Below are 24,786 nucleotides of genomic sequence, written 5' to 3'. Positions count from 1 at the left end.
TTTGAACAGCACACCCTGGCGGTAACAAAATCATGATCACGTGTAGCGTGCAACAAAAAAAACTGTTTGAGAAAGCCCGCGTACCGTCCCCCGGAAGTGATCTGCTTATGGCTGGCTGTATTTAGGGAGAGACTCAAACTGCCAATCAGTGACTTGATCTGTGGTTCGGGTCAAGCTTAAGCCTATGGAGTTAGGCTCGTGTGCTGCCAGTGAACTGAGCCTCAGCGGGACCACTTGTCTCTATTGAGGATATACAGGTGGCGTAGAGAATTTTACAAGCAATAGTTTTTACCATTTTGCATTGTCTGTAAGTCTCTATATATAAGCTGGATTTCTACAATCAGTATCTTATAAAAACAATTTCTTTACCAAAACATTAAAAACATTTATGGTTGCATGTATGGCGTTCTTCTATAATCTTAATGTGCAAATTTTAGTAAAAAAGGAAATAGAAACTTATTGCCCCATTTAATCCCTTACATTAAAATGTCGACAATATAAGATCATTGTGTTACTTAATATAGTACATTATAGTTAATAAATGTAGTGCCAGAAATATTGGCTTCAAAATATTGAATAGCAATGATAGAGTATGAAGAATTTGAATTCGATAAATTGCGTGGATTGTTCCTGAAAATTCGATTTGTTATTTACTGTGAATTGAAAGTTCCTTACTATGCTCTGTGGTCTCTCCAGACACCAGTAACATTAAGGAGACAGTTGCATTCTGTACTGCTAAGATATGTGTAACAATGAAAATGGGAATATAGAGATGCATTACTGCTATGAAAAAACATGTAAAAATTGAGATACTTTGCACACAAAAATGGCCAGATTTTATGTGTGCCCAATAGCCAGTGGTAAGGCTACCACATTTTTATTGGGTCCCTATCAAACTAATGCCTCTGTTTGGGTTAAAAAAACTACAATTTATGGAACCTGCAAATGGAGAATTAAAATCACCTAAGGCTGAAGAGCAGGAGTGCTCAATCAGAAGGCATAACCCTGTAATCTAAGAAAAAGCCTGATGGTGCAGCTTATCTTTCTAATGTGAACAGATATCCACATATCTTAGCACTGTAGTGTGCATCTGACTCCTTTTTGTTACTATGTGTTATATTCAGTTCACACCTGTTCACATTAGAAAGATAGAATATCTCATCAGTCTTTTTCTTAGTCTCCAGACACCAGAGCATGATAAACATAATATGTTAAAAGGCTGCTTCCTTTGTTCCCTGCCTACTCATTAGTACTCCGCACTTTTGTGTTGCTGCAACTCAAGCCCATTCTTTACACTTGGCCAAGGCTTCAGCCTGTGAGCAGGCCCCATTGTACCTTTTTCATGCGCAGTGATCTACAGGGCCTGCTCATGGGTGGAGATATGGAATAGCGGAAGACCCAACAGCGTATAGATAGTAGTGAAGTCGACAGAACAGGGAAACAGTTGGTAAAAGGTAAAAAAAAAAATGGCCTGAATCTGGAAGTCTCAGCCTGGTTTTCACTTCAGAGTAGAGGGAACACTGGGTTGGAAATGTGACGTGAAGGAAGCAAGGAAGACTAGACAAGAGGCAAGGAGCTGTGAGGTGACTGGAAACATAAGCAGTGAGGTAACTATGTTTTTTAATTTTTTTTTTAACAATTTGGCAGCCTTCTCCTGTTCAGCAAGATGGAGGCCACATCTGAATTCACAACTAGTGAATTACAAAATATCTGTATTCTCCAGAATGTGAATTTTTGTAAAGTTTGAGTACAATTACATTTCACTCAATTAAATTTGCCCATCTCTTGTATTAACGTAATAGCATGTGGGCAGATTGTGTCTTTAAGTCTCATTATGCGGCATTCATCATAGTGTACTGGAACATGAAAACATAGCGCTTGAAAATGATTTTTTATTATGTTTTCCAAAAAAGAATAAATGTATTGGATGAGAACAATATTTAAGAGCAGGAACATGAAATGAGTCATCTTAGAAAAGTCTGTTTTTATACCCCAAAAGTAAACAAAAATCTCGTCTGGTCAAAAGTAATCTCTTTCACAGCGGTAGAAAATGATGGGATCATAGTCATTTACTATTGAGGGAAACATATAAATTAAATGCCTGATGCACTGGGAAATTTGCATTTCACATCTCGAAAAGCTTAGATACATTCCTCTTTAGTGATCTATAAAAATGCGGAAAATTCTTTGGGGATGAAGTTCTCTGTTAGTGTATCTCAATAGACAAATTAGTAGCTGCATAAACAGGCTCAGCTGTCCCTCAGTGAGAATAATATTCTACGTCTTAATGCTGCATTTAAGAATTATATAGCGATATGCAGATGAATCTCCCAGTTGGCCCATTTAACTTACAACACAGCCATTACAGGAACATTCATGGTTTACTGACAAATCACATATCCCTATGTATACAGTGTGCAGTCATTTCCATCACATAGACAGCGAAAGTGAGATATTTCTAATAGACTTATGTGCATTACGAGTAAGAAGTTACAAAACTACACAGAAACTCAAGCAATTTAAATGTACAAACTATTTCCTATTATATAGGCTGCAAAATATACAGTCATGGGCGAAAGTGTTGGCACTCATGGAATTATTCCAGAAAATAACATATTTCTCCCAGAAAAGTATTGCAATTACGCATATTTTGTTATACACATGTTTTTTTTATTTCCTTTATGTGTACTGGAACAACAAGCAGAAAATAGAGGAAAAACAAGGTAAATGGGACATAATTTCACACAAAACCCAATAATGGGGCCGGACAAATTGTTGGCACGTTTCCAAAATTGTGGGTAAACAACTTTTTTTCAAGAATGTGATGCTCGTTGAAATTCACCTATGGTAAGTAAGATGTGGACAATATGAAAATCACACCTGAAACTATCAATATTTGAATGGAATTAAATGCTATGGCTGGAGGCCCAGGAGGACCCCACTGCTGATAAGGAGACATATAGACTGCAGTTTCAACTGTATTTCAAGAATGTGATGCTCGTTAAAATTCACCTATGGCAAGTAACATGTGGACAATATAAAAATCACACCTGAAACCATCGACATTTGAATGAAATGAAATGCTATGGCTGGAGACCCAGGAGGACCCCACTGGTGATAAGGAGACATATAGACTGCAGTTTGCCAAAACGTATGTAAATCAAAACTCTTCTGGGAATGTGTCTTGTGGACAGATGAGATCAACTTAGAGATTTTTGGAAAAGCACCCAATTCTACTGTTTGCTGAAAACAGAATGAGACCTTCTGAAAAGAAATCAACACAGTACATACAGTCAAACATGGTGAAGATTGAAATATGTTTTGGGGTTGGTTTGCTGCCTCTGGCAATGGGTGCCTTAAGTGTGTGCAAGGCATCATGAAATCTGAAGATTACCAATGGATTTTGGGTTGTAATGTAGTGCACAGTGTCAGAAAGCTGGGTTTGTGTCCTAGGTCATGGGTCTTCCAGCAGGACAATGACCCCAAAAATACTTAAAAAAGCACCCATAAATGGATGGAAACAAAATGCTGGAGAGCTCTGAAGTGGCCAACAAGGAGTCCGGATATAAATCCCATAGAACACCTGTGGAGACATCTTAAAATTGCTGTTAGGAGAAAGCACCCTTCAAATAAGAGACCTGGAGCAGTTTGCAAAATAAGAGAGGTCCAAAATTTCAGTTGAGAGGTGTAAGAAGCTTGTTGATGGTTATAGGAAGCGACTGATTGCAGTTATTTATTCCAAAGGATGTGCCTCCAAATATTAAGTTGAGGATGCCAGCATTTTTGTCTAGCCTATTTTGGGGGTTTTGTGTGAAATTATGTTGAATTTGCCTTTTTTTCCCTGTTTTGTTTTGTTCCAATACACACAAAAGAAAAAAAGTATATAATAAAATATGTAATTGCAGTAATTTTCTAGGAAAAATACTTTATTTTCGGGAACAATTCCAAGGGTGACAACACTTTCGACCATGAATGTACACACAAAATGTTATGCTTTTCTACAGCATCTAAGGGATACTCCTGTAATTTCTTCTTTGCTTTCCTCTTATCATCCTAATACATCCAACATATCAAGTCTTTTGTTTATTTTAATAAAGCTTATTTAATAGCTTGTTTGCAATGTGTAAACAGAGAACGTGTCCATAAAATGATTAAACTTGACCTTAAAATCCGATAGCTAATCAAAGTCTATTCTGCCATTAACAAAGTAGGCTGCTATTAGCAAAACTTAATTCAGAAGCTTTTTTCATATTGTGATTACCAGGACAGCAAAATCCCAGGCTGGTGTCTCTAATAATGTGTCATTATGTTAAAGTCGATGAGTTGTTAGCATTACAAATGTTCTTTTGAGATTATTTATTCTCAGTTCTTGTTCGTGTCAATGTTAATAGCAGTAAGTGTTTATTTGTGCACATACAGTTAAAGAAATGTACTATATATATATAAGGCAGCGCCATAATTAACTGCGGCTAGCAGTAAAATAACAAAGACTAACAACTTAACACAGAAATTACAAAATGATGTTGAAATATCAGCAATCACAAAACAACTTATAAAACAAGGCTTTTATTTCCCAGAAATTAAACATTGTGCTTCGCTGTGACATGTCAAGTTCACTAGATTCAGTGGTATAGATTCCATCTGTTCAGGTTATTTTTCCAGCCCAATGGAGCAAATACAGTGGTGAAAGCTATTTTGCCAGCAGCCATTGGCTATGGATTAAAATGTCTAATGCCAAGTTCTGCTGGACCTCAGGGCTTCCAAAGTTCCATGGTACATGCTGGGCAAAATAGCTGAATTTGCTATTTTGTTATGTGAAGCTTTTTATTAGGTTCATTTTTAAAATAATGCTTTAAACAGACCTTACTGTTCAGATGCATACAGCACCTTCCATCAGAATCATGTGTCCTCTATTATCTATATATATAATTGCCTTATTCTGTCTGTCTGTCTGTCTGTCTGTCATGCTTCAAAATTGTGTCCTTCCGGTGACATTGTGTCCTTACGGTGACACAAAGCTGATTGGCCGCTGGGCTCGCCATGGCCCCGCCCCCCACACCGATTGGCCGCTCGCCCAGGCTGCGCCCCCACACGGATTGGCCAGCCGCTCGCCCAGGCTCCGCCCCCCCCACAGATTGGCCTCTCGCCCCGGCACCCTGCAGGCATTGGCAACTCGGCCACGCCACGCCCCGCCCCCCTCACGCAATGGACGTTAGCTCTGCCCCCCCCGCGCATTCCCCGAACTGACACGGTCACGGCTCCCAGGTGAGTACTGTACAACCCCCCCAACGGGAGCCCACATCAGCGTACGCCGCCAACACTTACCCTCGCATTGCTGGCCTTGCCGCGCCGTATGCTGGTGTGGGCTCCCGTGCGAGTGGGGGACGGGATGCGCTGGTAACCATGGTAGCATAGTTACCAGCACATCAAGGTCCTGCAGCGGCGGAAGATCCACACGCACACACATAACAGCACACACACACACACATACACACACATCAGATCACACTCACTCTCACAAACACCTCACACACACATCGCATCCACACACTCACAGCATCCGGCGATATCGCTTGCTTCTCAGCCTCGATACTGTGCTGTTGTGACCTTCCAGGACCTGCCGGAGGATCACATGGCCAGAAGCATGTGGTATCTCCGGATGTTGTGAGTATGAGCGCGTATGTGCAATATAGTCAATGTGTGTGTGTGTGAGTGTATGCGATCGGGTGTGTGTCGGTGTGTGTGAGTGTATGCGATCGGGTGTGTGTCGGTGTGTGTGAGTGTATGCGATCGGGTGTGTGTGAGTGTATGCGATCGGATCTGTGAGTGTCGGCAGAGGAGCACGGCGTGCTGGAGGAGGCTGGGAGGAGAGAGGCTAATCCTGGGGAAGGCTGGGATGGGGAGGCTAATGCTGGGGACAGAGAGGCTGATGCTGGGATGAGAGAGGCTGATGCTGGGATGAGAGAGGCTGATGCTGGGATGAGAGAGGCTGATGCTGGGGACAGAGAGGCTGATGCTGGGATGAGAGAGGCTGATGCTGGGGACAGAGAGGCTGATGCTGGGGACAGAGAGGCTGATGCTGGGGACAGAGAGGCTGATGCTGGGATGAGAGAGGCTGAATCTGGGGAAGGCTGGGATGGAGAGGCTGATGCTGGGGACAGAGAGGCTGATGCTGGGGACAGAGAGGCTGATGCTGGGGACAGAGAGGCTGATGCTGGGGACAGAGAGGCTGATGCTGGGATGAGAGAGGCTGATCCAGGGGAAGACTGGGATGGAGAGGCTGATGCTGGGGACAGAGAGGCTGATGCTGGGGACAGAGAGGCTGATTCTGGGGACAGAGAGGCTGATGCTGAGGACAGAGAGGCTGATGCTGAGGACAGAGAGGCTGATGCTGGGGACAGAGAGGCTAATGCTGGGGACAGAGAGGCTGATGCTGGGGACAGAGAGGCTGATGCTGGGGACAGAGAGGCTGATGCTTGGGACAGAGAGGCTGATGCTGGGGACAGAGAGGCTGATGCTGGGGACAGAGAGGCTGATGCTGGGGACAGAGAGGCTGATGCTAGGGACAGAGTGGCTGATGCTGCGGGGAGAGAGGCTGATGCTGGGAGGAGAGAGGCTGATGCTGCGGGTAGAGAGGCTGATGCTGGCGCAGCATGGCGGATGGAGCACGTTTCGGAGTGCGCAGCATGGCGGATGGAGCATGTTTGGGAGTGCGCAGCATGGTGGATGGAGCACGTTTGGGAGTGCACAGCATGGCGGATGGAGCACGTTTGGGAGTGCGCAGCATGGCGGATGGAGCACATTTGGGAGTGCGCAGCATGGCGGATGGAGCACGTTTGGGAGTGCGCAGCATGGCGGATGAAGCACGTTTGGGAGTGCGCAGCATGGCGGATGGACCACGTTTGGGAGTGCGCAGGATGGGAGATGGAGCACGATGGGGGGTGCGCAGCATAGGGGATGGAGCACGTTTGGGAGTGCGCAGCATGGCGGATGGAGCATGTTTGGGAGTGCGCAGCATGGGGGATGCAGCACGATGGGGAGTGCGGAGTATGGCGGATGTAGCACGTTTGGGAGTGCGCAGCATGGCGGATGGACCACGTTTGGGAGTGCGCAGCATGGCGGATGCAGCACGTTTGGGAGTGCACAGCATGGGAGATGGAGCACGATGGGGAGTGCGCTGCATGGGGGATGGAGCATGATAGGGAGTGCGGAGTATGGCGGATGGAGCACGTTTGGGAGTGTGCAGCATGGCGGATGGAGCACGTTTGGGAGTGCGCAGCATGGCGGATGGAGCACGTTTGGGAGTGCGCAGCATGGCGGATGGAGCACGTTTGGGAGTGCGCAGCATGGCGGATGAAGCACGTTTGGGAGTGCGCAGCATGGTGGATGGACCACATTTGGGAGTGCACAGCATGGCGGATGAAGCACCTTTGAGAGTGCGCAGCATGGCGGATGGAGCACGTTTGGGAGTGCGCAGCATGGGAGATGGAGCACGATGGGGAGTGCGCAGCATGGCGGATGGAGCACGTTTGGGAGTGCGCAGCATGGGGGATGGAGCACATTTGGGAGTGTGCAGCATGGCGGATGGAGCACGTTTGGGAGTGCGCAGCATGGCGGATGGAGCACGTTTGGGAGTGCGCAGCATGGCGGATGGAGCACGTTTCGGAGTGCGCAGCATGGCGGATGAAGCACGTTTGGGAGTGCGCAGCATGGCGGATGGACCACATTTGGGAGTGCGCAGCATGGCGGATGGAGCACGATGGGGAGTGCGCAGCATGGCGGATGGAGCACGTTTGGGAGTGCGCAGCATGGGGGCTGGAGCACGATGGGGAGTGCGCTGCATGGCGGATGGAGCACGATGGGGAGTGCGGAGTATGGCGGATGGAGCACGTTTGGGAGTGCGCAGCATGGCGGATGGAGCACGTTTGGGAGTGCGCAGCATGGCGGATGGAGCACGTTTGGGAGTGCGCAGCATGGGGGATGGAGCATGATGGGGAGTGCGCAGCATGGCGGATGGAGCACATTTGGGAGTGTGCAGCATGGGGGATGGAGCACGATGGGGAGTGCGCTGCATGGCGGATGGAGCACGTTTACGAGTGCGCAGGATGGGAGATGGAGCACAATGGGGGGTGCGCAGCATAGGGGATGGAGCACGATGGTGAGTGCGCTGCATGGGGGATGGAGCACGATGGGAAGTGCACACCTCCCCCCAACACACACACGCGCGCGCACTGCACAACACACTACACACACACACTGGGAACCACAAACAACTGCCCTACACAGACACCCACACACAGACAACGCTGCACACACAAACATACGCACATACCGCACAACACACACATTGCACAAAACATACCTCCCCCCAAAACACACCACACACACACAAACCGCGCAACACACACAACGCTACAGACACACAGCGCTCCACAAACAACGCAACACACAAACAACACCGCTCTCACCCCCCGCCACACCCAGACAACACCCAGAACATGTACAGCGCCCTACACAAACACTTGGTAACTACACACAACAACATCTATATATATATATATATATATATATATATATATATGTATAAAACAAAAATCATACATGAACTACACAATACGTAAATTCTAGAATACCCGATGCGTAGAATCGGGCCACCTTCTAGTAATAAAATAACCATTTAGCATGTTTTGCTTTATAGACCCATGTTCTTCTTACCCTATAGTGATACGTAAATGTTAGACTCTTGAAATGATTTGTCTCAATTTAAAATTAGTCACTAGATCTGGCATCAAAAAACCCAAAGGTAGCAGATTGCAACTAAGTGAATAACAGGTTACATTGATGTGATGGGTTTGATAAAACAAAGATACTAAGGCCAGTTTTTATGCATTCACAGGCAGGTGAATGTGTGATAACTTTACTGTCCTCTGATATATTTTGCCAGGGCAACCGTGATGACTGTCACACGGTTATGCTAAACAAAACAATCACTGATTTCGGGGAGACCAGCCTGAGAAAACACTGCCGGAAGCCAGCGAAGGTGTTCAACACAGTGAAATCCTAGGTGCATTGCACCCTGGGAAGTATGCAAATCAAAAAAGGTCCGTGGAGCCTCTGTTAGGAGTCTCGACACAAAAAATAGCCAGATATCCCTCCGGGAAGGACCTAGCCAAGGAGTGGCTCTTTTAGTAGACCACCATAACCACAATATTAAGTGACCCTTTCAGTCAATATCCAGCTCTTGACAAGTTTAAAGATATGACAAGGGAAATACCAAGGCCAGGTATCCATCCACAGACAGCTGTTTCGGTGTATTGCCCCTCATCAGTGTAGAGTAGGATTCTGGCCAGGTGGGAGCAATGCCTAGTTTACCAGCAAGACAAAACAATCACTGATCTCGGGGAGACCAGCCTGAGAAAACACTGCCGGCAGCCAGCGAAGGCGCTCAACACAGTGAAATCCTAGGTGTATTGCCCCCTGGGAAGCATGCAAATCAATGCATATTCCCACCTGGACAGAATCCTACTCCACACTGATGAGGGGCAATACCCCGAAACAGCTGTCTGTGGATGGATACCTGGCCTTGGTATTGCCCTTGTCATATCTTTAAACTCATCAAGAGCTGGATATTGACTAAAAGGGCCACTTAATATGGTGGTCTCCTAAAAAGAGCCACTCCTTGGCTAGGTCCTTCCCGGAGGCATATCTGGCTATTGTCTATGTCGAGACTCCTAACAGAGGCTCCATGGACCTTTTTTGATTTGCATACTTCCCAGGGGGCAATGCACCTAGGATTTCACTGTGTTGAGCGCCTTCACTGACTGCCAGCAGTGTCTCCTCAGGCTGGTCTCCCCGAGATCAGTGATTGCTTTGTCTTGCTGATCTACTAGACATTGCTCCCACCTGGCCAGAATCCTACTCCACACTGATGACGGGCAATACCCTGAAACAGCTGTCTGTGAATGGATACCTGGCCTTGGTATTTCCCTTGTCATATCTTTAAACTCGTCAAGAGCTGGATATTGACTAAAATGGCCACCTAATTTGGTGGTTATTGTGACGACATGGACTCTCATGGGTTAAAGTTTCTTAAAATTCAGCCAGACAGCATGATAGATTGTCTATAGACGGGGGAGAAGTCCCTCATTGTTTTTACAAGACTCTTGTTGACTCAATGTAATTGTGTTGGCCACTGAAAGCCAGACGTATTGTTCTGCAGACTTTTCCAGTAACCATTGTATTGTAGTTGTGTATTGCTAATGTGATTACCTTAGTAGCCATTGTTGAGTCTGTGACTTGCAGACTTCATGTAGATATCTACAGTCTTTCTGTAGACATCATTTGGATGAACATTGTCCATGCAGCTTGAGATTCATCCAATGGTAGAGGCGCTCTTGTCCAACCAATCGATGAGAACGCAGTGTATCTAAGTGGAAGGCTGTGGCTATAAAAGGGACTTCTTTAAGCCACCAGGTTGTTTATGGATGCTGATGGATCCAGTCTAAGCTCTTTGGAGCTGACTAGAGGATCAGGATATCTTATGGCTTCAATCTAGGGACTCCGGTTCCGGTTGGAGACCATATCCACAGCCTAGGGATTTCGACTCCGGCTGCCAGGATTGTAACATCATACCAGGACTACCTAAGGAGGACACTCAGGTTGGGACAGTTCAGTCACCTGTTACAGACTTTGCAGACCTCACACAGCTTCCTAAATCTGGCATTATTCCTTTCTCGGTGGGTGCCCGCCAAAAGCGGGGTGCTGCTGGATTGGAGTAAATAGCCCTGGAACCTCTGAGTCATGGACATTCTAAATCCCTGGTGAGCCAGCGGAAGGGTGAGACTCTGTTGCCTGTTACATTTGTGTGTTTTGCTGGTTATGTGTTATGTGCCGTTAATTGTTTGGGGATCCAATAAAGTCTAATTATTGTGGTTCCCTCATCCTGCGTTGTCTGAGTAGTGTTACGCCCACGGTTAAGGAGGCCGGCGTTCAGTTGGGATGAGCCCTGAGCCACGCTGTCTTTCTAAAGGCGGCGGGTTTTAGTGGACGAGAGCACCCACTGAGCCCCGTGTCTCCACAGTTATGGTGGTCTCCTAAAAAGAGCCATTCCTTGGCTAGGTCCTTCCCGGAGGGATATCTGGCTATTTTCTGTGTCGAGACTCCTATCGTGCTCCACGGACCTTTTTTGATTTACAAGGTTATGCTAGACACCTCTAATATGCAGTAAATGGAGAGGTAGTCAGACAGGCTAGGATCACATGACAACACAAGGCCTACCCATTAAATTAAAGACACCACACTTGAATAAAGTAAATGGCATAAAATGGCCGTGACATTTATTAAGGGTTACATAATAAATAAATTAATTAATAAATAATTAAAACCAATATTTTATTAAAATTCTTCCATAACCATATACCATAAATAACCAGTCCGCCAGTAAAACTGGCGACTTTACCCAATACTTTCAAAAAGAAGTCCATAACCAACCAGTCCACCAGTAAAACTGGCGACTTTCCCACTAACAAATGTCACGACGAGAGCAGTTCATGAAGTAGTCTTTCTCCAGGGGGGGAGGGTGGGTGTTCTTCTTGATCTTCAATTCTTCTGACAGCCAGCTGACGGAAGCAGCTACTTTTATAGTTAAAATTACCCGCACTTTCTGCCAGCTGATCCAATCAGCTGGCAGCAAAACAGGCGCGCAAAAACCAGACTAAACCTGTCAGAGCCAGAATACCTCAGAGCCACTGACTGAAAATTTGTTAACCCTTTCTGCACCTGAATAATGTTAACCAAATTCACAACCAAATAGTGAGGCCTGTGTTATCATGCGGTCGCTACGGCATACAAGATACCGTGCTCTGAACATGACAACACAAGGCCTACCCATTAAATTAAAGACACCACACTTGAATAAAGTAAATGGCATAAAATGGCCGTGACATTTATTAAGGGTTACATAATAAATAAATTAATTAATAAATAATTAAAACCAATATTTTATTAAAATTCTTCCATAACCATATACCATAAATAACCAGTCCGCCAGTAAAACTGGCGACTTTACCCAAACGCCAAGGACTAACAGTCCTTGGCCCACCCCCACTAACAAATATCACAGCCATTTCTCGATACAATTTTGGAGCCCTAAATTGAATATGTCCAATCCCACGTCTGACAGATGGACTAAATCATCCCTGTAAAGGCCACTCAGAAAACCCTCCAGATCAAGATGTCTGTAGGTTGACCCATTTATAACTGGTAAAAACCTTTCCATGGCACGGTTTACCCTTTTCCGAATCCGCTCCCGAAACCTCAGCCTGTCACAATGCCACTGCAAACGGGGAACGATTTCGGAAAAGACCAAACCCGCATCAGGAAACCATGACCTAATGATTGAAAGGTCTCTTCGCATGGCAGCAATCAGATCAAGAGTTTTCACTTTTCCAATATCATTCCCACCCAAGTGCAAAATGATTAAATTTGGAGAAGGCCACAATGTTTTTAAACAGCTCATCTCCTTCATCAGTCCGTCCCATCTCATACCTCTAACGCTGTACCACAAAATGTTAAAATGTTCAATATTAATGGCTAAATTCTCTCCATATGACCTTCCTGATGCTCTTCTCTTGGCCCAAAATATGTAAGAGTGTCCCACTATCCAAATGACAATGGGACCTACAAAAAAGAAAAAGAAATTTTATACTAACAACCTTGGACGGACATAAATTTTGTAACGCTTTGACTCCCATCTCCCAATCCCCATAATTTTACTAGCCGGTAACCCCCTTATGGCTGCTTCTGTAGCTGCCCCTATACGAAAAGAATGGGATGACAGTTTAAGATGCTCTAGATTCAGTTTAATCAAGGATTTTTTAAAAACTGAATTAAACTGAAACACTGTCACCGGACTCCCATCCTGATGGATAAGAAACGCCCCATCAAATGGAGGTCTAATCTGAAGCCAATTGTTAACATTGGAGACAGGACAAATAACTGAATTCTTTATCCGAAATAACCTAACGTTTGATCCCAAACCATCCTGATCAGACTTAGACCTACCAATACAAATCCTCAACGACTTATCAGTAACAAAAACATCTGAAAACATCAATCCTGACAACCGACTCCTACTAACAGAAACTAACTCACTAATCCTAAAAGCTCCAAAATATGCTAAAACGAATGCCACCCTAAACACCATTGACTCAAAGTCATTAACGCAAATATATGGCAACACATTCCACAATGAGAGCAATAACTTAAGAGAAATAGGTCTACGATTATCCGGCTTCCACGTCCTTTTCCTATAGCCTTTCAATGCCTGTTGAACTGGGAAAAAACTCTTCAATGACAACAGATCATGCAATCTCAAGAAAAAAGACACACCTGAAAAAATATTAGAAACTGACCCCACCGCTAAATTCTTTCTCATCAAAAAATCCAGAAATTCAAGCGCTAAACCCACATTACTCTGAAAACAATCCACTTTATGAAAAACACAAAAATTCTGCCATTCTAACCATGCGGCCGAATACCTGGCCCATGTTGAATCAGCAATAGACCTCTTAATAGCCGAAACAACTAAGCCATCACTACAATCCATAAAGCTTCTGGGCACGGGCTCCCGAGAGAAATTGCCATCGGTTCCATACAAAAAAGTTCTTCCCGATCCTGCAGAGACAGAGCATTGTCCAACTTATTAACCCTGTCTGATTCCTGCTATCTGATACCAACAGCATCCTTCGATTTGACCACAACTTACCCCAGACCTCAACCAACCGCAAAACTGGAAATAAGGACATTCCCGTACTACTGACCGTCACAACAATAACCTTCCAATAATTGCGCCAAAACTCAAATACGAATTCACCTTGACAAAAAACCGTACTCACCCTGACCAAAAACAACTACAAAACGTAGGAAAGTTCAAAACTCCCGCCGAAAAAGTACCGCCACATAAACAAATCTTCCTTAAGCTGATGTGCCAAACTAATATAAGAACCCGAAGATGATAATCCCTTAGTATCAGCCTTCTGTCTGTCTAGGGAGCGCCTTAACCAACCCAGCATGTTTTGTAACCTCACTAGAGTCGCCGCCTTTAAAAATGGGCTCTTTACTGTTGTGTTGTTGCTGGTTATTCTGATTCTGTTTCTTAAAGCATTTGATGACGGCATGATTGCCCCCGCAAAAGGAGCACTCATGCCGAAATCTGCAGTTAGATGCAAACTTACAATTGGATTCATTGTAAGCGAAACAAAATCCTTTACTAACAGTAGAATTATTAATACTTTGTCTACCAAACTGGCTTCTCTGAGGAAGCATCAGATTCAGCCAAAGACCGATGTCTTTTTGACCCCACAGCATACTGCGATGGATGGCTAACTTCTGACGAAAACTCTCATCATAAGTCAGCCATGCCTGACCGCCGAAGCTGCGATAAGCTTCCAGTATGCTGTCAAGGTGCTGAAATAACCCCGAACAAACAGAAGGGTTCCTTTCCCCTAAAACAGAGGAAAAGATGCAAAATGCCTGCAGCCAGTTATGAAAAGATCTAAGGGGACCTTTCTTCCTATCATCCAACTCCGTCTTATCCTCTTTATTAACATTTTCTCTGTTAGACGGAAGCAGAGAAAATAAATCAATAAATTCCCCCTTATAAATCTTTTCTTTAACTGGCTGCGGCAGATGAAAACCCAGGGGAGACAAGTCACATGTCAATGCCTCTTTAAATAAATAACCAGGCAATGACATGGACTCCTGACTACCAATAGGGGCTGCACTACCCCCCCTAGGCGTCCCTCCCCCTGCTAACAATTGTCCTAACACCTTCCTAACTACAGACTCCATACTAACAGACAGAGGGTCGACACACGAGACAGACAGGGGAACATTGAACATCTCACCCCTCCTTCTGCTCTGCGATCCTCGGCCCTCCTCTGGAATTCCAGCTTCTGCAGCTGAGCCACGCTGATGATCCTGTTCTCTGACTCCAGCTGGCAGATCATCTTCTTCAGACGGGGAGTCAGACCAGGGGGCCCCCGTCGCTCTTCCGGCCTCCGGCACGCTCACACTTGCTGGTGCAGCCCTGCTCCTGCTAGGATTTTCAAATCCCTGGGTCAGCGCCGCGCTTTTACGACGGCGCTGACTAGATGATCCACTCTTCCTCTTCCTGGACACATGACCGGGTGCAGGAGGATGACGTGCTGAAGTCCCGGCAGACAAGATGGGCGGCGATAACTCCGCTCCGGCATTCCCCTCTTCTCTGGACGATGACGTCGGGGGGAGGAAGCTGCTGCGTCTCTGGGACCTCCTCCTTGCAGGGATTTCCTCAGTCAGCTCTGCCATCTCCTCAGGAGCGGTGAGTTGAATCACCGCAGCGTCGCCGTCCATCTCTTCCTCAGCTTCTGCTGGCCGCCTGGGCACCGCCAGGCATTGTTTAAGCCAGGCTTCTCCGCCGACCTCGCTCGCCCTCTTCATGAACTCCTGTAGCAGGCTCTCCATCAGCTGTTCTTCTTGATCTTCAATTCTTCTGACAGCCAGCTGACGGAAGCAGCTACTTTTATAGTTAAAATTACCCGCACTTTCTGCCAGCTGATCCAATCAGCTGGCAGCAAAACAGGCGCGCAAAAACCAGACTAAACCTGTCAGAGCCAGAATACCTCAGAGCCACTGACTGAAAATTTGTTAACCCTTTCTGCACCTGAATAATGTTAACCAAATTCACAACCAAATAGTGAGGCCTGTGTTATCATGCGGTCGCTACGGCATACAAGATACCGTGCTCTGAACAAACCAGGAGGGCACGACACTACACGGGGTGCAGAGAGAGACATGGTCGAGGTAAAAGCCGAAGGTCAGGGTTCCAGGAGAGTACATACAAGATACAGGACGCAGGCGAAGATGCGATCAGGAGGAAGTCCGAGGTCAGAAACCGGGAAGTCACAACAGAATCAGGGGAGGACAGGCAGAGATGGGTAAACAACAGTCCAGAGTCGAGAGACCAAGATCTGAACACTGAGCACCATGGGAGCCAATAACACAACTGTAAACAGGACGTACGACTGGCGGTTTCCTGAGCTAACATGTACCCTAAAGAAGCAGAAAAATGACCGGGAATGAGAAGCATCTGTGAGAGCACCTCCATGGAAAATGTGAAACCCAGTGCTGTCAAACAACCAGCAAATCATTCATCTTGCAAAACACACTGCACCATAGACAACATATACCTTCTCTGCAGGAGAGCATGGCAGGACAATACATAATGTTCTACATAATGGAATCGTGACAGCAACAAGTATAAACCATGGTAGAGGAGTTGTTCACTTTATGTTTAAAGGATTACTGAAGAAAAATATAGTTCATGTGCAATGGAAAGGGGACAACTTGCTTGCTGATCACTGGGATCATTGAAATCCCCATTGATCCTGATAACAGGGCTTTAGAAACCATAGAAGAGCTTTTCAGCCAGTCCTGAATTGATTGTAGGTGTGAATTCACACCTGCAATTTATTATTTAAATAACTACTAAGTACAATGCTCTACTAGTGCCATAGACAATGAACAGAGAGGAGGCCCCATATACACACCTCAATGAATCCTTTCAAATTGGGCTGCAGAGCTAAAAGAAATGGTTCACTCATATTTATTATTGGCCACAATGATATTATGTTGAGAAACAAGGTCTCTCTCAAATACCTTGTGTTGCCAATAGTGCCTGTGAGCGGCGCTATATGGACCGCTCTTCCCCATTGTGTGACCGCTGGGCTCCATGACCTTGGGTATCTGGTGATTTCACATCAACTTCCTGCTCACCTGACATCACCGCGGCTAGCTCCAGTCTCCGTGAGTCACTGGGCTGTGGGCGGAGTTTCACCGCTCATCACAGCCGAGCATCACTCCCGCTTGCGCGCTCTGCAGTGAAGGAGGAGTGAACAGAGAGGTGCTGCGCTGTGCGCTGGGTTGTGATGATGCACAATGTAGGCATGGATGCACAAGGCTGGATTACAGCAGTATGGACCAGGATATTTTAGGACTGGATGCACAAGGCTGCATAAGATCTGTATGACCCAGGCTGTATTAAGACTGGATATACAATGCTGGCCTGTATGGACCAGATTGTATTACAGCTTGATGCACGAGGCTTGATTAGGCCTATATGGACCAGGCTGTATTAGAGATCATTGCACAAGGCTAGATTATAGCAGTATGGCCCCACACTAGAAGGGAGGGGCGGCTGCTTAGCATAAGACATGCACACTAATAAGGCTTGCACTGGGAGCCCATCATATAATGAGTGAAATGCACAGTGTCTGAACTGCAACCTATAGATGACGCCAGAAACCCAGGTCAGGCGGGCTAAACAGCACTATAAAGGTGCATCTCGCACGGATACACGAGACGCACAGTGTCTGCATTAAGGCCTATAATATTATAGTGCTGTTTAGCCCGCCTGACCTGGGTTTCTGGCGTCATCTATAGGTTACAGTTCAGACACTGTGCATTTCACTCATTATATGATGGGCTCTCAGTGCAAGCCTTATTAGTGTGCATGTCTTATGCTAAGCAGCCGCCCCTCCCCTCTAGTGTGGAGGTTGAGTGGCTGTGACATCAGCATCTTGCACCTTGGCTGCAGCCATCTTTATGAGGAAGGCTCACCACCAGGGCCGGACTGGGACTGAAATTCAGCCCTGGAACTCAAACCAAAGCAGCCCACATGCAAAAATCGCTTTCCAAAAAAATAACCATTTGCATTAGCATTGTGGTAAATTTAGCACTGCAATACATACTTGTACGCATGCAGCACCAGTACTGTAGCTGGAACTTGCCATAAAGATATGTGTAATTACCATAACAGAAAAGAGTCATGGTTTTAAATATTTTTTATTAAACATATAGAATATACTAACATCATCCTTCTCAAAATAAAACAATTAAATATGTGCAGCATGTCATAAAGAAAAAAAATGACAGAAAAATGTGCAATATACAAGGATTGTCCACTACTCAAGACATCCCATTCTCACTTAATATATTACCCCATGTAAAATAATATTCACCTATACTCGCCTCTGCTGATGGCCCTGTTTCAGCAAATTTGGTATGGAGTAACCTGTTGTTTGAATGACAATATGTTGCATCAGCCCTGCAGCTAACAAGTGGTTGCCAATGGGCTGCTTCACACCCACCATGGAAACTGATAAGCAGATGTGCTGCTGCTCTTTCTCTGGATAAGAGTTCAGCAGTCCATTAGCAGCTGCTGATTGGCTGCAGGGCTCATGTGACATGTCATGCAAGCCCTAGGAGACCCAGCGCCGATGTAGCTGGAAAGGTGCCCCACCAGAGTTGGTAACAGTCTGTCATTTAGAAGGGGCAACATAGTAATTGAGAAGGCATTGTCTGTATAGTGGACAGCCCGTTTAAAAACAAAAGTGCAATGCTTCCAAGTCATCGAAACACTCAAGCTTATGTATGTAGTCAAATTATTTATGAAGCAAAAATAAATAACATCTCCAAACACTGATTAATTGCATCAGTATTCTATGACTGTTTTGCAATTTTATACACCGTAATACCTGGAAAGTTATTTCCATGGAATAAAACTTTAAACATGATACTAGTGTGTTCCAAGCTCTCTAGATGTAGAAAACGTATTTTTACAGCATAGTATTTATGTTACAAACAACATATAAATTGTTGCAATACTGCCACGTTACGTTAGCTTAATTCAAGTAAGTGCAACTGAATTTAAGTGCAACTCAAAAAACGCAAACCCATACAACTAAACAAACACTGATGTAACATACAAAATACTGTAAGGACCTATATGCCAGCTACTTTGCACATTCCTTCAGAACAATAGGAAGTTACCCTCATTCCCTAAAAATAAACCTGTGGTGATGTACCTGTATACGGTAGTACACACCATTCCTGAGTTAAAGTCAATGTCAAAGTATTAAAAAGAGAACTTCGTACAAGTACCGTATTGCACATCCTTTTTCTAATGTAATCAAAAAGGAATGGTGATATCAGATTACTTAAGGCATCAACAAACTTGACAACAGATTGCTTTTTTCAGACAGTTTGTCAATAATATCATCTCCATCAAGTTTCATCAGTATGTCCTTTTCTGTAGCCATTAGCATGAAAGATTCTAAATGATTCTGATTCATGCTATTTCTTAATCTATTCTTTATAAATTTCAAAGTCGAGAAGCTTCGTTCACAAGCAACTTGTGTAATGGAGAGACTTAGAAGAAATTTGTATGCCTGTCCAATGATGTTATAAGCATCAGTTAAGGTCCAGGTCCTTCTGCCCCCTGGGATTTAGCCTGTTCTCCATGAGAAATCTAAATCCTAGTGGGCTAAAGGACCAGGTTCCAATAAGTGTTTTAATACAATTCTTAGTGGGAAAAAGGACCAGGTCCTTCTGCCCACTGGGATTTAGCCTGTTCTACATAAGAAAGCTAAATCCTAGTGGGCTAAAGGACCAGGTCCTAATAAGTGTTTTAATACAAGACTTAGTGATCTAATGGATCCTTCCACTGGGATTTAGCTTTCTCTATCCAGAGCCAGCTATTTGCCAGTGGGCAGAGGGACCAGGTCCTTCTGCCCACTGGGATTTAGCCTGCTCTCTATTAGAAAGCTAAATCCTAGTGGGCTAAAGGACCAGGTCCTAATGAGTGTTTTAATATGATTTTTAGTGGGAAAAAAGGACCAGGTCCTTCTGCCCACTGGGAATTAGCCTGCTCTACATAAGAAAGTTAAATCCTAGTGGGCTAAAGGATCAGGTCCTAATGAGTGTTTTAATACAATTCTTAGTGGGAAAAAGGACTGGGTCCTTCTGCCCACTAGGATTTAGCCTGCTCTCTATGCGAAAGCTAAATCCTAGTGGGCTAAAGGACCAGGTCCCAATAACTGTTATAATACAAGACTTAGTGATCTAATGGACCAGGTCCTTCTGCCCACTGGGATTTAGCCCCCCCTTCCCACAGGCAGAGCATCGCACCCTCTCTCTCCCCCTTCCCACAGGCAGAGCATCGCACCCTCTCTCTCCCCCCCTTCCCACAGGCAGAGCATCGCACCCTCTCTCCCCCCCTTCCCACAGGCAGAGCATCGCACCCTCTCTCTCCCCCCCTTCCCACAGGCAGAGCATCACACCCTCTCCCCCCCCTTCCCAAAAGCAGAGCATCGCACCCTCTCTCTCCCCCCCTTCCCACAGGCAGAGCATCGCACCCTCTCTCTCCCCCCCTTCCCACAGGCAGAGCATCGCACCCTCTCTCTCCCCCCCCTTCCCACAGGCAGAGCATCGCACCCTCTCTCTCCCCCCCTTCCCACAGGCAGAGCATTGCACCCTCTCTCTCCCCCCCCCTTCCCACCGGCAGAGCATCGCACCCTCTCTCTCCCCCCCTTCCCACAGGCAGAGCATCACACCCTCTCTCTCCCCCCCTTCCCACAGGCAGAGCATCGCACCCTCTCTCTCTCTCTCCCCCTTCCCACAAGCAGAGCATCGCACCCTCTCTCTCCCAATTCCCACAGGCAGAGCATCGCACCCTCTCTCTCTCTCCCCCTTCCCACAGGCAGAGCAACGCACCCGCTCTCTCCCCCTTCCCACAGGCAGAGCATCGCACCCTCTCTCTCCGCCTTCCCACAGGCAGAGCATCGCACCCTCTCTCTCCCCCTTCCCACAGGCAGAGCATCGCACCCTCTCTCCCCACGGTCAGAGCATCGCACCCTCTCTCCCCACGGTCAGAGCATCGCACTTACTGCTGCACACTATTGCACCCAGAGACGGTGACCTACAATCCCTTTTTATTTCCCCCTGAGGCTCATACATGATAAGCTCCATCAGATATTACCTCCTGTTATATCACAAACGTCGGGGTAGAAAAACAGCAGAAACAGGGAAGATGGGAAACATCCTGCTGCTTGTACGGCAAACTGTGCACTGACTGCCGGGAACTACAAGCTCCTCCCACACAAGAGGCCGGTCACATGGGTGTGACGTCAGCAGAGGTCCCTCTGGCCACTGGGATCTAGCCTCTACCATAATACCGGCGGCGGCCAGCAGCATTGAAAATTGGCGGCGGGGGCTGCTCACCGGACCCCGCCGCTATAGTGGCGGCCGGTGGGTGGCGGCAGCCACAAAATAATTTTAAACAGCAGGCAGTGCGGGAGAGGTGGGGGGCAGCCCCCCCACCCCTCCACCGGCCAGCCCACTGGGATAAGTCCCGCCCCTCCCGCCTGTCAGTCCGGGCCTGCTCACCACATTCTGTGTGTTCACATATCATTTGTCTTGGCTCCTTTTTGGTGTTTTTGTGATATAGTTCTTTGTGGCTTTTCTAACTAATTCAGTGTAGGTGTCGCGGGCAGAGGAGGGGACGCTGCGCTCACCCACTGCTTGGGTCCGGCTGCTGCTGCTCGGTGGTGGCTCGAGCAGTGGGCCGGATCCCAGGGACTCAAGTGGCGTTCCTCGCCCGTGAGTGAAAAGGGGAATGGTTTTGGGGGTTTATTGTCCATGACGCCACCCACGGTTGTGGTGAGGTTGTGACACCACCGCTGCTCTGGACGGGAATCCCGGGAGCGATGACAGGGGGCAGCTTGGATGTTGTTTTCTCCCCTCTGTGGGTAGGGGGTTGGTTGTCTCGGGGCCCCGGTGAGGGGTAGGGATGGATGGCAGGTGGGTTACGGGGCCTGGTGAGGTGCAGGGTCGCGGGGGCAGCGCTGTGAGTCACGGCACGGGGGTACTCACTCAGCCAATGATGTACACAGAGTCTCCGGTAAAACAAACGGCTGGATGGACGGGTCCCACAGATGGCTGCGGTGTTGTTTCTCCTGGCAGGTTGATGGTGACTGCCTTTCCCTGCACCTGTGTAGTGTAAACGGTTCCAATAGGTTCCCACCGGTAACCCGCTCCCCAGCTTTGATGGTTGCTGAAGGAGCCCCCTTTGCCCGCAGGCTCCGGCCCCGGGAACTTTAGCCTTGGCGGTGACTGTATACCCCTCTCTTGGTTGGACAGTTGCCTTCTGTCGGGACTTGGCTGCTGGGAAACCCAGGAGGTTCCCTTTGCTAACGGATTTGGCAAATTGCACGGCGACTCCTAGCCTTGCCGGGGTCCGTTAGCCCCTGCCGGATGATGCTGGCTTCTCTTTGCGTACCGGTCTGGTACCGCCGGGCCACCGCCTGTCCACGGTCCTTACGGCTGGCTCCAATAGGCCTCTCCTGCAGACGGTCACCACCGTCTGCCAACCTTGCTGTTCCGTCCGGGCCACACACCCGGACCACTTTCTGTCTGCTCCTTTACCACTCTCCTTCCTCTCCCTTTCACTTCCCTAACTCAACTCCTCTCTTTTCCCGCCTCCAGGACTGTGTACTCCTCGGTGGGCGGGGCCAACTGCCTGGCCCACCCCCTGGTTGTGAACATCAGCCCCTGGAGGGAGGCAACAAGGGTTTTTGTCTGACTTCGGTGTGCCTGACCGGGAGTGTGAGTTGTGTTGGTGTAGTGCTTGTGACGTCCTGGCTTGCCCAGGGCACCACATTCCCCCTTAGTAAAATGCAGACCGTCCGCGGGCTGCCCGTCCATCACCGGTTTTATTTTCACAAACTAGTAACGTTAAGAATGTGCCTCCTGATGTGGGAAGAAGTTAATATACTTGTAATATGTTTTACCGTTTATCTTTTCCAAACGGTTTCGCCTTCCGCTCTCTCCCACCCAAGCAACCTGGCCCTGATGCTGCCCCTAAGCAAATGGGCAGCACCCCTTGACCCCAGTCCAGCACAAGTTGCCCGAGCGGGTTCTGTCCTTTTCAGGGGACCCACGTCCATGGGGAACCCCTGAAATCCCCGGAGGATCGCCACCAGTTGCGGTAGTGGCGGCCCTGGGCCATCTCTTTCCTCCAGGCCCATCCTCCAAATCAGCCTCTCCGGAGGCGGTAACGGTAAAGCCACAAACATATTTATTTACAGACCACAAGTTTGTGGTTGCCCTGCCAGTTCTCGGGCTTGTCCGTAGTAGTTTCTACGCATTGGTTGTAAACAGCCCCACGGGGACAACAGTTGCCGGCAACGACCGGTTCAAATCAGGGTTTTGTCAATCAGGTAACTTCTTCGGTAATCATTCACTTATCATTCTTTAAAACTTCCAAAACGGTACTTTCAACACACACAGGAGGTCCCAACAGGGACAACTTGCAATGGGACTCCGCTGCCATTACTCGGACTCCTCGGTGTCGGCTGGGGGAGGGGGCGCGGTGGACACCCGGGCCTCTTGGCTGCCCCTCAACTTTGCATCCAACGCAAACCACCCCCTCTCCCTGCAGTGCCGGGAGTACTGCATCAGGTCTCCCGGCATCAGGTTGCGGCCTGGGTGCTCCTCCGGCAGGTGGGCGTTGACCTCCCACCGGGCTACAAAGACTTCGGCCTCCAGGCCCCGCTCGTAAATAAAGCCATAGCCCTTGCGGTCATCAAACCGCCTTACCTGCCCTTCATACAGGGGGCCCCGGACACGGAAGGTCGCTTGCCGGAGGCTCTCTTTTTCCCGGATCGTGCGGGCCACCAACTCTGCCTTCTTCCTCTCCCTTTCCGCGATCTCCGCGCCCAGTGGTGTCGGCTCCCTGTCCCAATACGGGGCTGCTGCGAGCTCCGGCGCACGGGTCGGGCCCCGCGAGACCTTCTGGACACTGCCCACCACTGGCAATCTGGGTGGAAGGTCCCGCGGTGACTTGGCCTGGGGTGCTGCCCTGCAGCGGCAACCCGGCGCAACCTCAGCCGAGGTGTGGGGGATGGGCGCAGGGGTCCTCTTCCGCCGGGCCTCCTGCACGGAGCGGCCTGTCGGCTCCGGCTTGGGTGGAGTTTCTGTAGATGCCTCCGGCTCAGGCTTCTGCACCTTCCAGGGTAACAATTCTGGTCGGTCACGGGCTCCGGCTACAGGCCGATCCGCCTGGGCGAACATGCGGAGTACAGCTACCGGTTGCGGGGGTAGCGGACCTAATGACCGACCAATGTCTCTTTCCGGCTCCTCCTCTACAGGGGCGGGTTTTTGGACTTCGCGCCTCCACTGCTTGAGAAGACGCTCAAGCGGAGGAGGGGACGCTGCGCTCACCCACTGCTCGGGTCCGGCTGCTGCTGCTGCTCGGTGGTGGCTTGAGCAGTGGGCCGGATCCCGGGGACTCGAGCGGCGTTCCTCGCCCGTGAGTGAAAAGGGGAATGGTTTTGGGGGTTTATTGTGGTGAGGTTGTGACACCACCACTGCTCTGGACGGGAATCCCGGGAGTGAAGACAGGGGGCAGCTTGGATGATGTTTTCTCCCCTTCGTGGGTAGGGGGTTGGTTGTCCCGGGGCCCCGGTGAAGGGTAGGGATGGATGGCAGGAGGGTTACGGGGCCTGGTGAGGTGCAGGGTCGCGGAGGCAGCGCTGTGCCGCACGGCACGGGGGTACTCACTCAACCAATGATGTACACAGAGTCTCCGGTAAAACAAACGGCTGGATGGACGGGTCCCACAGACGGCTGCGGTGTTGTTTCTCCTGGCAGGTTGATGGTGACTGCCTTTCCCTGCACCTGTGTAGTTTAAACGGTTCCAATAGGTTCCCACTGGTAACCCGCTCCCCAGCTTTGATGGTTGCTGAAGGAGCCCCCTTTGCCCGCAGGCTCCGGCCCCGGGAACTTTAGCCTTGGTGACTCTCGGTTGGACTGTTGCCTTCTGTCGGGACTTGGCTGCTGGGAAACCCAGGAGGTTCCCTTTGCTAACGGATTTGGCAAATTGCACGGCGACTCCTAGCCTTGCCGGGG

General features: G+C 48.0%; 2 protein-coding genes across 2 annotated transcripts in view; both read right to left on the bottom strand.

Annotated features, from left to right (window-relative positions):
- LOC142250231 (transmembrane protein 132D-like) overlaps positions 1–24,786 on the bottom strand; it is a 1,501,062-nt gene that overhangs the window by 1,021,157 nt on the left and 455,119 nt on the right. The window lies entirely within an intron of this gene.
- On the bottom strand, positions 11,412–15,348 carry LOC142303467 (uncharacterized). Its single transcript, XM_075344827.1, has 2 exons — positions 14,907–15,348; positions 11,412–12,678 (listed from the first exon to the last, which is right to left on the bottom strand). Exons 1-2 carry the CDS (start codon positions 15,346–15,348, stop codon positions 12,116–12,118), a joined length of 1,005 nt encoding a protein of 334 aa, XP_075200942.1. The 3' UTR covers positions 11,412–12,115.

This window comes from Anomaloglossus baeobatrachus, chromosome 1 (assembly GCF_048569485.1).
Source record: "Anomaloglossus baeobatrachus isolate aAnoBae1 chromosome 1, aAnoBae1.hap1, whole genome shotgun sequence".
Classification (NCBI taxonomy): domain Eukaryota; kingdom Metazoa; phylum Chordata; class Amphibia; order Anura; family Aromobatidae; genus Anomaloglossus; species Anomaloglossus baeobatrachus.
Note: the sequence above shows the minus strand (reverse complement) of the source record. Positions and strands in the feature narration are given on the sequence as shown.

What these genes read in the sequence shown, in the direction of transcription:
- LOC142303467 (XM_075344827.1), bottom strand. Translation starts at nt 15,348, where the DNA reads ATGGCAGAGCTGACTGAGGAAATCCCTGCAAGGAGGAGGTCCCAGAGA. An exon ending in ATCGCAGAGCAGAAGGAGGG is followed by an intron (nt 12,679 to 14,906) that starts GTGAGATGTTCA and finishes TCTTTTTTGTAG; the next exon opens with GTCCCATTGTCATTTGGATA.